Below are 12,921 nucleotides of genomic sequence, written 5' to 3'. Positions count from 1 at the left end.
TATACCATGAACTGGGACAGCTAGGTAGTGCAGTGGATAGAGCACCAGTGCAGGAGTCAGGAGGACCTGCGTTCATATCTCACCTCAGACACTGGACAAGTGTGTGACCTTGGGCAAGTCACTTAACCCCAACTGCCTCATCCTGAGTCATGTCCAGTCATCCTGATGAATATCTGGTCACTGTATCCAGATGGCTCTGGAGGAGAAGTGAGGCTTGTGACCTGCACAGCCCTCCCTCACTCAAAACAAAGTCAAGTGCAAGTCAGATCATTATTTTTCTGATGACATGGTCTTCTTCGGCAACAAAAGATGAACACACATACCTTGAGCTAAATAATCTGTGTTGTTGCCGACATGGATAAACTACATCGTTTGCTTTGTCAAAGGACAAGTCACACCTTCAAATCCTCCTAAGAGTCCATTTCCCCCAGTGATTACTTATATTGGAAAATGCCCATGGTTCTTCAAACCGAAATAAGTCTTCTATTGTTTTATATGTTCTATATGTTTTACATATAAGCTGGTTATAGCAGTTAGCTCCTGCATGCAGGTAACACCATGGGGAAAAACATTATGTATAAAAATATTGTATTCAGAAGAAGTTTCCCAAATGAGCCTTTCCACTCCACAAGCTTGTTACAACTAGAGTAGAAAAGTGGAAGGTAATACTTACACAGCAACATCAAGAGGCCAAGAATGAGCAGCCCAATGCCAGCAGGACCAAGGCTTGCCAGCGGTGTCCCTCTTTGCCTGTTAGTGTCATCAGGTTTTATAGTTGGGAAGGGAACCCTACTTAAACATGTTTGCCTCTCATCACAGTCACAGGTTTGTAATTCCAGAGTCTCTGGTATTTCACAACTATTCCCTTGCCTGTCTGTTACTATGAGAGAAAGTGCATATGTTTCAGAAGATAATGCTCTCTGGGCTCTCAGATTTGCAGAGGTATCTATAGAGAAAGAAGGAATAGGAGATAATGATTATTATTACAAATTTAAAACTGACTTCTTATGATAATATTCAAGTTATATTCAAAGTAGCTGTTTTGCTAGTAAAGTCCTCCTCTCATAGCTCATTGGGGTATGGATCTGACCCTTGACCTACAAGGCTGTATCAGTGGCATGCCAACTGTTGTGGGCGCCTGCAGAGTTAGAAAGGCTTAGAATTCTTGCCCTGTGACAGACTGTAGACTAGAAACCATCTAAGCTTAATTCAGAGAGGCTCATCACCAGTGGCCCTTAGGTTACGATTTTTTCTTTTTGTTCATAAGACAGTACTAAGCTGTGATGTCAGTGCCCATATTAATAAAATCCTGGAAAGACTTAAAGTCCATATGATATTGTTTGAATTAAAATGGTCTAGAGACTAGCAAAGATGCGACAGTAAGAGGAAGCAGTCCAGTCCCCAGCCTCCTTTACCCCCGTAGTTACTTTGGCTAAACTTTCAAAAGAACAGAGTAGTGATTGGAAAATCTAAGAAATTGGAATGATCTGTTTATTTTTAAATAATCATTTGGGTCTTTCAGAGATTACCTATAGGACTGTAATTTATATGACATTGTGAGGTTGAAGTAGAATTTCATTTTTATTCTTTTTTCTCCAAATTTATCAAATATCTTAGCAAGTTTATTTACCTTTGCTCCATGTATTTTTTATTGTTTACTTGGTAGCCTGAATATTGGTCACCAAAATTTCAGCTCAGGTTGGCACTAAATCTTGTATGGTCATGCTAAAATAATCTCCTTTTGGAACCTGACTTGGTGAGAGAAGGTCATTCTACTTAACAGATATTCACTGAGTGTCTATCATGTTCAAACCATGGTGGACATAGTAGGGATACAAGAAAAGGTGTGGCACCAAACCTACTCTCAAGGAAAGGGGAAAAAGAGAGAAATATACAAAGATGACTGATACAGGGGAGAGCAGAATATGTGCAAAGGAGGGACAGAGGCAATAGTAAGTTATATTGGGTAGCAATAGTAAGATATAGTATGTTCAATACTATAATAATGCAGTTATATAATATGCAAATTATATAGATATATAATATATAAAAAATACCAAAAATATACAAAATAAAAAAATATACAAAAGTACCATATACAAATACAATAATGCAAAATACAATTCAACAATAGTAAGGTATAAGAAATTTTACCTGGAAGGTCAGAGAAGGTTTCATGGAAGAGTTACCACTTGAATTGTACATTGAAAGAAGGAAGAGACCTCAACAGATGGAGGTGTAAGGAGAACCTGGGCAGAATATATTTTAGACTTGCAATATGACAAGTAGCCAGGGCAAAAGCATTGTCAAGAACAGGAGGAGAAAAAGTAAAGGAGTAGTCCACTCTGGCTGGAATATAGAGTAAGAGGGAACAATATGCGATAAGCCTGGAAAGGTAGATTGGAGTCAAATTGTAGGAGGCCTTGAATGCCAGCACCAGATAGTCATACTTTATTCAGTAGACAATAGGGAGTAGCTGCAGGTTTTTGAAGAAACATGATTGGAGTAAGGCAGGAATATTACTTGACCAGTAGTGTGAAGAAAGGATTAGAAGCAGGAGGCACTAGAGTTAGGAAGAAAGGTTAGAAGGATTACACAGTAATCCAGGTTAAAAAAACACAAGGGACTTAAAGCATTCATAGTAGGAGCTAAAAGTACAGGATGGGTGAGAGGGATATTGTGAAGGGAGGACTTGGCAACTGATTAGATACAAGGGTTGGTAGAAGGGATACAGTCAAAGATGACTTCATGGCTATGAGCTTAGGTGTGTGTGTGTTCGTCCTTTGTTGCTGAAGAAGACCATGCCATCAGAGAAATAATGACATGACTTGCACTTGACTTTGTTTTGAGTGAGGGAGGGTTGTGCAGGTTACCAGCCTCACTTCTCCTCCAGGGCCATGTGGATCCAGTGACCAGATATTCATCAGAATGACTGGAGATGACCCATGATGAGACAATTGGGGTTAAGTGACTTGCCCAAGGTCACACAGCTAATGAGTGTCAAGTGTCTGGGGTGAGATTTGAACTCAGGTCCTTCTGACTCCTGCACTGATGCTGTATCCACTGCACCACCTAGCTGCCCCTATGAGCCTAGGTAACTAGGAGGAGGGTGGCGTGATCAAGAGAAACAGAAAAGTTAGGATGAGGATTTGATTTAGGGAAGAAGATAATGAGGTCAGTTTTGAACCTACTGGATTTGATATGCCAGCATTATGGGTAGGTAGATATATCCAGCACATATCTTGAGATATGAGGGGAGGTTGAGGTGGATAAAGGACACAAGAGGAGCCAGAAGAGTGGATGAGATCATCAGAGAAAGTGCAGAGAGAGGCAGTCAAAGATTAGTACATGGAGAAAATGGTATTATATTCTGGTTGCTTCTGTTCTACAATGTGGAAAAGACACGTGGCTGGGTCTGTGTAACTTAGCTCACCAGATCTTAATTGGTAGGCAACAGAGACCCTGTGAAGGTTTTTGTTTTTTAATTTTTTTTAAAACTAGAGAAGTGCTGCAATGAGAACATTGTGTTAACAGTCTATCTCCCACTTAGGCAGTGGAATGATCACATTTGATCTTTAAGTTTTCTGGTTGTAACTGGACTAGGGCCTACTAAATGAGCTCTTGCCAGTGATCTGGAAATGAAGAAGAAGCATTTTTTATTTATGAATGGGCAATTCATTTTCTGTTTATAGTAGTTCTTCTTGTGGCATTAAAGATTTAGAAATTAGATGGTCCCATCCGTTGGGAATGGCTGAACAGATCATGAAGGTAATTGATTATTATTCTGCCATAAAAAATAACAAAGCGGACACTTTCAGGGAAACCTGGGTAGGCATATGAATTGATAGAGTGAAGGAACAGAACCAGAACAATTGATATGATAACGGCAATATTGTAAAGATGGTCTTGAATGATTTAAAAACTCTGATCTGTGCAATGACCAACCACTGTTTGAAAACATCACCGATGATCCGTGATGCCCACCTCCTGACACGGTGGTGATGGATTCAAGATTCAGAATGAGATACACATTTTTGGACAGGGCCAACATGGGGATTTGTTCTGGTTGACTATGCCTATTTGTTATAAGGGCTGTATTTTTATTTTTCATTTCATTTGAGGTGGAGAAGTAGGAAGAAGAGAAATGAAGTACTTGTTAATACAAAATGTTAAGATAAAAGAAGAAAATTATTTTTACTTACCATTTATTGTTGTAATGCTCCACATGGCTTGGGTCCCCAGAGGCTGTTCAACCAAGGAAAATGTGAAGGGTCCATTGTTGGGCTGATTTGGCAGAGGCTTTGCTGTGACAACAACTGATGCAGATGTACGACAAACCGATCTCTTGTCAGTGAAAACCATAGGACAATTTTCATTGAAATCTGGTACTCTAACAATAACGGTGCCTGTTGATGTCTTCCCTGTGTTATCTGTAACAATAACATTGTGGAGTTAAAGAACAGTAAAAAGCAACTGCTAGTATATGCAAAAACATCATCATGGAACCTACTGACCATGAGAAGTTTTATTAGTAAATATTAAAACTGTAAAATACTTCAACCTTCTAAATCAGACTGACTGTAAAAATTCTCCCAGTTGGGCAGCTCATATGACTTGACCTTGTTGTATATTACTTTAGCATTTTTTGAAGTAAGGATCATATGTGTGTGTTCGTCCTTCGTTGCCGAAGAAAACCATGCCATCAGAGAAATAATGACATGACTTGCACTTGACTTTGTTTTGAGTGAGAGAGGGCTGTGCAGGTCACCAGCCTCACTTCTCCTTCAGAGCCATCTGAATCCAGTGACCAGATATTCATCAGAATTACTGGAGATGACCCAGGATGAGGCAGTTGGGGTTAAGTGACTTGCCCAAGGTCATACAGGTAGTGAGTGTCAAGTGTCTGAGGTGAGATTGAACTCAGATCCTCCTGACTCCTGCACTGGTGCTCTATCCACTGCTTTAGAAGGGATCATTTAGTCCAACCAACACTTTTGTTTTACAGATGAGAAAACTGAGGCTCAGAGAGGTTAAGTCACTTGTTCAAATTTACGTAGGTGGTACATATCTTCCTAAGCATGGTTTAAAACCCTGTTATCTGATTCTAAAACCATTGTCTTTGCACAGTATCATGCTTCCTGTCATGAAGGATGTCTCTGACATGTTCACTGCAAATAGGATGCTCCTAAAAATAATTCCATGTTCACTGTAGTGGAGAAAATAGGCTCAATATTTTATTTTTAATGACAGTTTTTTACTCCAAAACCTTGTATCATAGTTTGACATACACGTGAAAAGGAAACATCATTTTTTATTTAACACACTTTGGGAACCAAAGCCTTTGCTGATCTGGTTTTTTGATTCCTTAATTTTAAGCAAAATATATTGCTATTTTGAAAAGTAATTGAAATCTTTTTACTTACCATCTATCGCCAGAATTTCAGCTGTTAATGTCTTATTGACTATGAATGTAGAATCTCGATGAAGGTTTTTGACAAATTTAATTTGAGCAGTTTTTGAATCAATGGCTAAGAAACCACCATCATTACGTCCCATTGCATATCTGTTTTTGACAGAAAAAAACAACCCTGAGGACCCTGGCAGTTACATAATGTTATATATTTTCAGCTGAAAAGTATAGTTTTACATTGACTATGTAACATTAACATTGAGAAAAGTAGCAGAAATATGAGGAATTCAGAGAAGCATGGAAAGATTTGAGGGGATATAGAATGAAGTTAGTGAAGACAGGAAAATAATAATGTGTAATGACTATAGTGATATAAATGAGAAGAACAAAACATGAAGCTTGTCATAATTATCGTGAACAAGAATCTGAACCCCAGAGAAAAGAAAATTGAACTGAAACAAAACTTTTATCAAATTATTTTACAAACATAATTTCATAAACTTTAGTCTACCATGGCCTGGCGTCCTAGTTTTCTTCTTTATGTCAGTGAATTGTAATTGGAATAGTAATCAGCCACATAACTTGATCCTCCCTCACCCCATATATCCGATCAGTTGCCAAATATTACTCTTTTTCCCTCCGCCACTTCTCTAGCACCAGTCTCCTCCCTTCTCACACCCAGCACATTCAGGTCCTCATCATCTTTTGTATAGATTATTGTAATCTCCTCCTAATTGGTCTCCCTGATTCGACTCTGCTTATTCTAATCCACCAACTGCAAAGCTACCAAAAGTGATTTTTCCAACCATGTCACTCACTAAGCTCAAGTAGCTTACCTGTAAGAGAAAACCTAAGCTCTTCCGTTTAACTTTGAAAACCCTTCACAACCAGGCCCAATCCACCTCATTACATATTACTCCACTTCCTGCACTTGACAACCCAGCCAAGATAGCTCTGTTCCTTACACCTGGCGCTCCATCTACTGTTTCTATGTTCAGTTGGTCAGTTGTGTCCAACTTTTTATGACCTCTTGAACTTGTCCATGAGGTTTTCTTGGCAAAGATACTCCCTTTCCTTCTTCAGTCCCTCATTTTACAGATTAAGAATTGAGGCAACTAGGGGTTCAGAGACTTGTCCAGGGTCACATGACTGGTAAGTGTCTGAGACTGAATTTGAACTTAGATCTTCCTGACTCCAGGCCCAGTGCACTACCTAGCTGTCCTTTTTTATGCTTTTGCAATGACTGTTCTTACCTAAGATACATCCCCTTCCAACTTTATCTCAGAATCTTTCCCTTCCTTCAAGATAAAGCTCAAACAATACCTTCTAAGTGAAGCCTATTCTGATCCCCAACTATGAGTGCCCTATCCTACTGGACTGTCTGATATTTAACTACCTTGTATTAATTTTGTATATATTATGCATATGTATGTTTACAGGTATGCACATATATATGCATATGTAAACTACCTTGTATTGATTTTGTATTGATCCTATATATGTGTGTATGTACACACGTCTGTCTCAGTGGAACATAATCTCTTTGAGAACAAAAACTGTTTCCCTTTTTGTAATAGCGTATTGCCTGGCACATAGTAGGTATAGTAATGTTAATGAAAGCTTAATATTGTTGATTAATTGAAAAAAATCTTCTCCCTTTTATGTTCTATTTTGTAATAAACAAAGGGAGAGCACATAGCTCAAAGCAGTAAGTCCTGTACCACAAAGAAGTAAAATTCATGTTAATATTTTTAAATATCTCTATTGTAAGATCATAAAAATGGGAAAGGGTCCCACATGTGTAAATATATTTATAGCAGCTCTTTTTGTGGTGGTCAAGAACTGGAAATTGAGGGAATGTCCATCAATTGGGGAATGGCTAAACAAGTTGTGGTGTATGAATGTAATGGAACATTATTGTGCTATAAGAAATGATGAACAGGAGGACATCAGAAAAACCTGGAAGGACTTATATGAACTGATGCTAAGTGAAATGAGCAGAAACAGGAGACCATTATACACAATAACAGCCACAGGGTACGAGGATTGTTTCTGACAGACTTAGCTCTTCACAGCAATGCAAGGACTTAAAACATTCCCAAAGGACTTGATGCACAATGCCATCCACATGCAGAGAAAGAACTATGAAATCAGAATGCAGAATGAAGCAGACTGTTTTCTCTTGTGTTATGTTTTGTTTTGTTTTGTTTTTTTCTTATGGTTTTTCCCATTTGTTTTAATTCTTCTATGCAACATGACTAATGTGCAAATGTGTTTAATAAGAATGTATGTGTAGAAGCCATAGAAGATTGCATACCATCTCGGGAAGGGAGGGAGGAGGGAGTGGGAGAAAATTTAAAACTTAGGGAAGTGATTGTTGAAAACTGAAAACAAATAAATCAATTAAAAAAACAATTAAAGAGCTTTTCTAGGTGGCTAGAAAAAGAACTAATAGCAGATGATTATTAGGAGGGGTCAGAGTTATGAGTTGAATATTTAGTTCATTGTAGAGGATGAATCTAGAATTTATTTGATTCATAAGGGGAATAATCAAGAATAAGGGGAATTCATAAGAAATTCACATTCTCCTAGTTCCCCAATCTCTCTAACTACTCCTCTCTTTATTAATGTTACTATCAGCTTACATAGTGCTGCTTTATTTAATTATTTCATTTCATGGAAAGTTAGAGATTTAGAGTTGGAAGGGACCTTACAGGTCATTTACTCAGTCCATTCCTCTGACTGGAATTAAATGAGATTGAGAGATAAGTGTCTTGCCCAAGGTCACAGAGGTGGTAAGTGGCAGATCTGGGACTGAAAAGAGAGAAGTGCTATGTGCCAGACTCTGCTAAGTGCTTTGCAAATATTACCTGATTTGATCCTCACAACAACCCTGGGAGGTAGGTGCTAGTATCATCCCCATTTTATAGTTGAAGAAACTGAGGCAGACAGAAGTTAAATGGTTTGCATAGGATCACACAGCTAGTAAGTGTCTGAGAATGAATTTGAATTCTGGTTTTCCTGACCCCAGACTTCCTTGTTCTATCACGCAGATGCCTAGGTTGAAGCTAGGTTTTCTGACCCTAAATGCAGTGAGCTTTCCACTGCATCACCTTGTTTTCACTATAGCAACCTTGAGAGAGAAACCAAATAAATATCTTTTATCCACCCTAAAGATAAAAATGCTGGGGTTCAAATAACTAAATGACTTGCCTCAGTAGTACAACTAGTAAGTGTCGAAACTGAGGAACTTGAGCTTGTCTTCTGATTCTAAGTTCAGAGGGCTTTACATTTTTAATTCATTGTATACAACACCATTTTCATCATGACGCGAACTCAACAAGGTTGAGTGGTTCCTTATGACCTTCATATTAAAATCTAATGGCTTTTCCTGACTCTCAATGTTCATTGCTTACTATCTCTCTTTCCCCTATTTTCTCTTCTTGCTGATCCCATAGGAATATCTGTCTAGACCCTACTCCAGAAGAACTAATCTAGTCTGTTCCCTATATGACTTGCTTGTGCTTTATCACATGTAACCCTTTACTCTTTGCTCCTTTCACAGATCTGTGTCCTCCCATCAAAACCTTGAGTAAAGCTCATCAACTCCAGAAAGTTTCCCTTTATTAATCGTTCCTCACTCTGGTCATTCCTTATTCTTTTGGAACTCAGTCTATGAATTTTTTTTTTGATTTGATGAAGTTTATAGAAAACATTGTTAGCTGTTAAAATGGTGCAAACATCTTAAAGGTGCATTTATTTACTTATTTATCTGTTTATTTATTTGTTTGTTTATGCATAAAATGCAGATCTTGTTGAAGTTTATCCATTCAAAAACTTTAAAAGCTGGTGTGGCTTCCTTAGCTGTTGGACATGACCTTTAAAGTCCCTTCAAGTTCTAGAAGATCTGTGATCCTATGGTCTTATATGCCTTTTTAGCAAGTTGCCTACTTACAAATATTCAATGTAGAATTTGTAGCTAATTTAAAATTTTTAAATGTGTATTTTGGATATGAATTAAATTTGTATTGAAAAAGTTATTCATTAAAACCAGACTATTCAAATGTTTTGCACGTTGCCAATGATTATTTAAAAAAATTTTTATTTGTCAAAATTTTTAAAAAAGTCACAGTTGAACCTCTATTAATTAGGATTTTTATCCAGTCAGATAATTGGGTAAGCACCAGTGTGTTTTTGTTTGTGATGTCTCTTATTTTATGAAAGGCTTTATGATTATGGGGAAATAAGAACTTCAGACAACTTTTATACCTATTGGAAGGAAATAATGTCATTTCCTATTTATTACTAAGCTGTAAGATATAGTAGTATACCGAGTTTTATGAATACGTTTCCATGTACCACATTTGTGAAAGATCCTAAATGTAAAATTGATTTTTTTGAAAATCTTGATGTGTTCATTTGTGATATCGTCTGAAACTGAGATGTTTTAAAGGAATAATAAACATTAGTGTGAAAGTTAATCTTACCTGACCAATGTTGCAGGTTTGCCAGTATCTTCATCAATGGCTGGGAATGGTCCGAGAACATAATTGGTCAATTGTTTATAACTTATGCCTTTCTGTACTGTAAAAGTCTTTGAAGTAGGTTTAAATGCAATTCCCTCTTTTACGTTTATAACCTCAACTTTGACAGGAATCGACTGAATTCGATACTGAGAGATAATTGACTGGTGAAATGGAGCCTTGTTTTTAACAGCTATACCAATTTGCATAGTTTGAAATTGTTCATAATCCAGAGCCTGAAATGTTAAAAAAAAAAAAAAAAGAAAAGAAAGGAAGCATTAATGATATCTAATTCTTTAAGACAGACAACTTAAAATTTTTGTTTATTTTCATTCCTATCTTTCAAATGTGGGAACTCAGATATGAAAGGATATGCCTCTGGTCACATAGCTAAGTGTTGGGAGGCATGACTTGAAACTAGGTTTTATGATTGCCTGTCATCCTGTGCTGTTTCCACTGGCAATGCTGCCTTAGAAAGGGAATCAGAGTACTTTGTGGTCATATGCTATGTATCCTTATTCTGTACATATCAACCCAAATGAAGAGATCATTTGGAGAGAGGGATTTATTGGCGCCTAAATTCCTCAAACCCAAGTCCAATATATGATGCTTAGAGAAAACGTATCTTCTTAGGCTATCCAAGTATCCTCCTAATATTCAGAGATTCCTCACTGGCTACATATACAATTCCTCTGTCTTGACTTTCAGAATTTCTTAGATGTGATGAGCATGTTATCTATCTATCTATCTATCTATCTATCTATCTATCTATCTATCTATCTATATCTATATCTATACACACACATATATATAATACATACACACACATACACACATGTATATATATATGTATATAAAAGACAACTGGGCATTTACCCAGTAGCCTTAGGGCAGACCATCTACCGCTCCTGGAAACTGTCAGGTGACCTAGCAACATAAGAATTTGTCTGATGGCTGTCTAGTCTTATAAACCTGAAAATTCTCATTACACTCTTGTTTATATACAAATGAAAAAAGGTAAGAATAATAATTCATGTTTACATAGCACTTTAAAGTTAACATAGTGCCTTCCTCAAAGAAAACTAAACTTGAAGTGAGAAAACCTGGATTAATGTCTAGTTTTTGTCATTTCCTGATTATGCAATCTTAGGCAAGTCAGCCCAACTATCACCTACAAAATGAGCTGGCTAAACTGGATTATCTCTTAGGTCACTTCTAGCTCGAGTATTCTATGGTTCTGTGAATAGTGTGAATCTGACAACACAAGTTTTATCACCTCCGTTTTGTAGATGGGGAAACTGAAGTTGATAGAAATGATTTGTTCCCAGTCACAGAGCTAGTAAGTGATTGGAGATGACCTACAATTATATTGCCAAAATGGAAAGTGAGCAGAGCTTGTTATCTTTACTCCCAAACCTTCTTCTCTGCTAACCTTCCTCATCTGTTGAGGGTACCACTTTTTCTTTGTCATTGAGGTTCCCCAGCTTAGTGACATTGTCAATTCTTCACATGCACTCACTCTATTAATACAATCAGTTGTCTAATCTTGTCACCACTCTCTCCATCTCTTTACTCACAAAAGCACTTCAGTAGTTCAGGACTCCATCACCTGACGCCTCTTGCTTGACCTATTAGAGTAGACTTTGAATTGGTCTCCTTGCCTTAAGTTTGCCCTCCCTCTAATCCATCTCTACACACCTGGGAGAGTAATTTTCCTAAAGTACAGGTTTGATCATGCCACCCTACTGCTCCCCAAACTTCAATAGCTCCCAATTGCCTTTAAAATAACTAAAAACTCTCATCTGACATTTAAACTTTGTACAACTTAGCTCCTGCCTACTTTTCCACTCTTCTTATATATTACTCTCATCTACCACAATAATATCTGGCCATAACAACCTATTTGTTGTTCTTTATTTGATATTTGATATCTCTCTCCTGTCTTTGTACCATTCCATTGGTATTCTTGTCTCTCCATTATTTTTCTCCCCAGGAGATTCAAGTAAGATATTTCCACTTTCCAGGGATAGTCTTTAGTTTTAGTCTTTCAGCCCTAGCTATTTCATGTAGCTAGAACTCATTTAGAGGGACATTTCAGTAAGAACTGCCTCATTATCCCATCCCATAATCCAAAATTTAACCCATCTTTCCTGAGTATTGGACAATTACAGTGGGTGACATTAATACATTGATTTTATTTTAAATTCTTGTGATAATGTAATATGCAGATATATATAGTAATATATATACAAATAACTGAACAAATATATTCACTTGAATTTGTTGGGGAAATGTAGTTTCAATTAAGATTATAATTTTAATGCTATTTGTGAAGGTCATAGCTCTTATCATTGCTAAGAATCTAATTTTAGTATTTTTTTTCCACATAAGATGGAAGGTGAGTTTAAGACTCTAAAAAATAATGGCTGTGTGACCCTGGACAAATCATTTAACTTCTCAGTGTCCTCAAGCCACTCTCTTGAGTATAAATTGCAGTTGTTCTCTGTTGAAATTCCCCTCATGAAGAACCACCTACAACAGGCAAATCACAGCTCTTCTTAGCTGCCCCCCCAAGCAACATACCTTAACCACTTTCAAGATTCCTTCATTGGTTTTTGTGTCAGTTTCTATTACAAACCAATTCCCTTCATTTCCAGAGGTGAAGAAATATTCTGCCCTCCAATTATCTGAGAACTCTTCATCGAGATCTGTTACTTGAAACCGAATCACTTCGGAACGAAGAGTATTTTCTTCAATCTTTACTGAATACTGAAAAGAGAGTTGCAGAATTTATTAAGGTTAAATTATTAGTCCTTTACGCAAAGGCATTTTTGCTCTACTTTTTTCTTCTTTAAAGTGGAGATGTTCACTTACAAGAGAGACATTGGGGCTGCCCACCATGAGAAAAGTATAAAGATCAATGGGAATGCTCCCCTAGAGTGTGTTGGCATTCCTAGTCCACTAGTATATATCTATGATCACAATGGT

General features: G+C 37.2%; 1 protein-coding gene across 1 annotated transcript in view; it reads right to left on the bottom strand.

Annotated features, from left to right (window-relative positions):
• Window positions 1-12,921, bottom strand: part of DSG3 (desmoglein 3) — a 49,575-nt gene that overhangs the window by 9,664 nt on the left and 26,990 nt on the right. Inside the window, exons 8-12 of the mRNA XM_072604475.1 lie at window positions 12,517-12,702; window positions 9,898-10,169; window positions 5,424-5,563; window positions 4,203-4,430; window positions 674-946 (exon numbers count right to left, since the gene is read on the bottom strand). Coding sequence (XP_072460576.1) covers window positions 674-946; window positions 4,203-4,430; window positions 5,424-5,563; window positions 9,898-10,169; window positions 12,517-12,702 — 1,099 coding nt within the window. The remainder of the gene's footprint in view (window positions 1-673; window positions 947-4,202; window positions 4,431-5,423; window positions 5,564-9,897; window positions 10,170-12,516; window positions 12,703-12,921) is intronic.

This window comes from Notamacropus eugenii, chromosome 4 (assembly GCF_028372415.1).
Source record: "Notamacropus eugenii isolate mMacEug1 chromosome 4, mMacEug1.pri_v2, whole genome shotgun sequence".
Classification (NCBI taxonomy): domain Eukaryota; kingdom Metazoa; phylum Chordata; class Mammalia; order Diprotodontia; family Macropodidae; genus Notamacropus; species Notamacropus eugenii.
The sequence above is the reverse complement of the archived record's forward strand: the minus strand, read 5'-3'. Positions and strand labels throughout refer to the sequence as shown.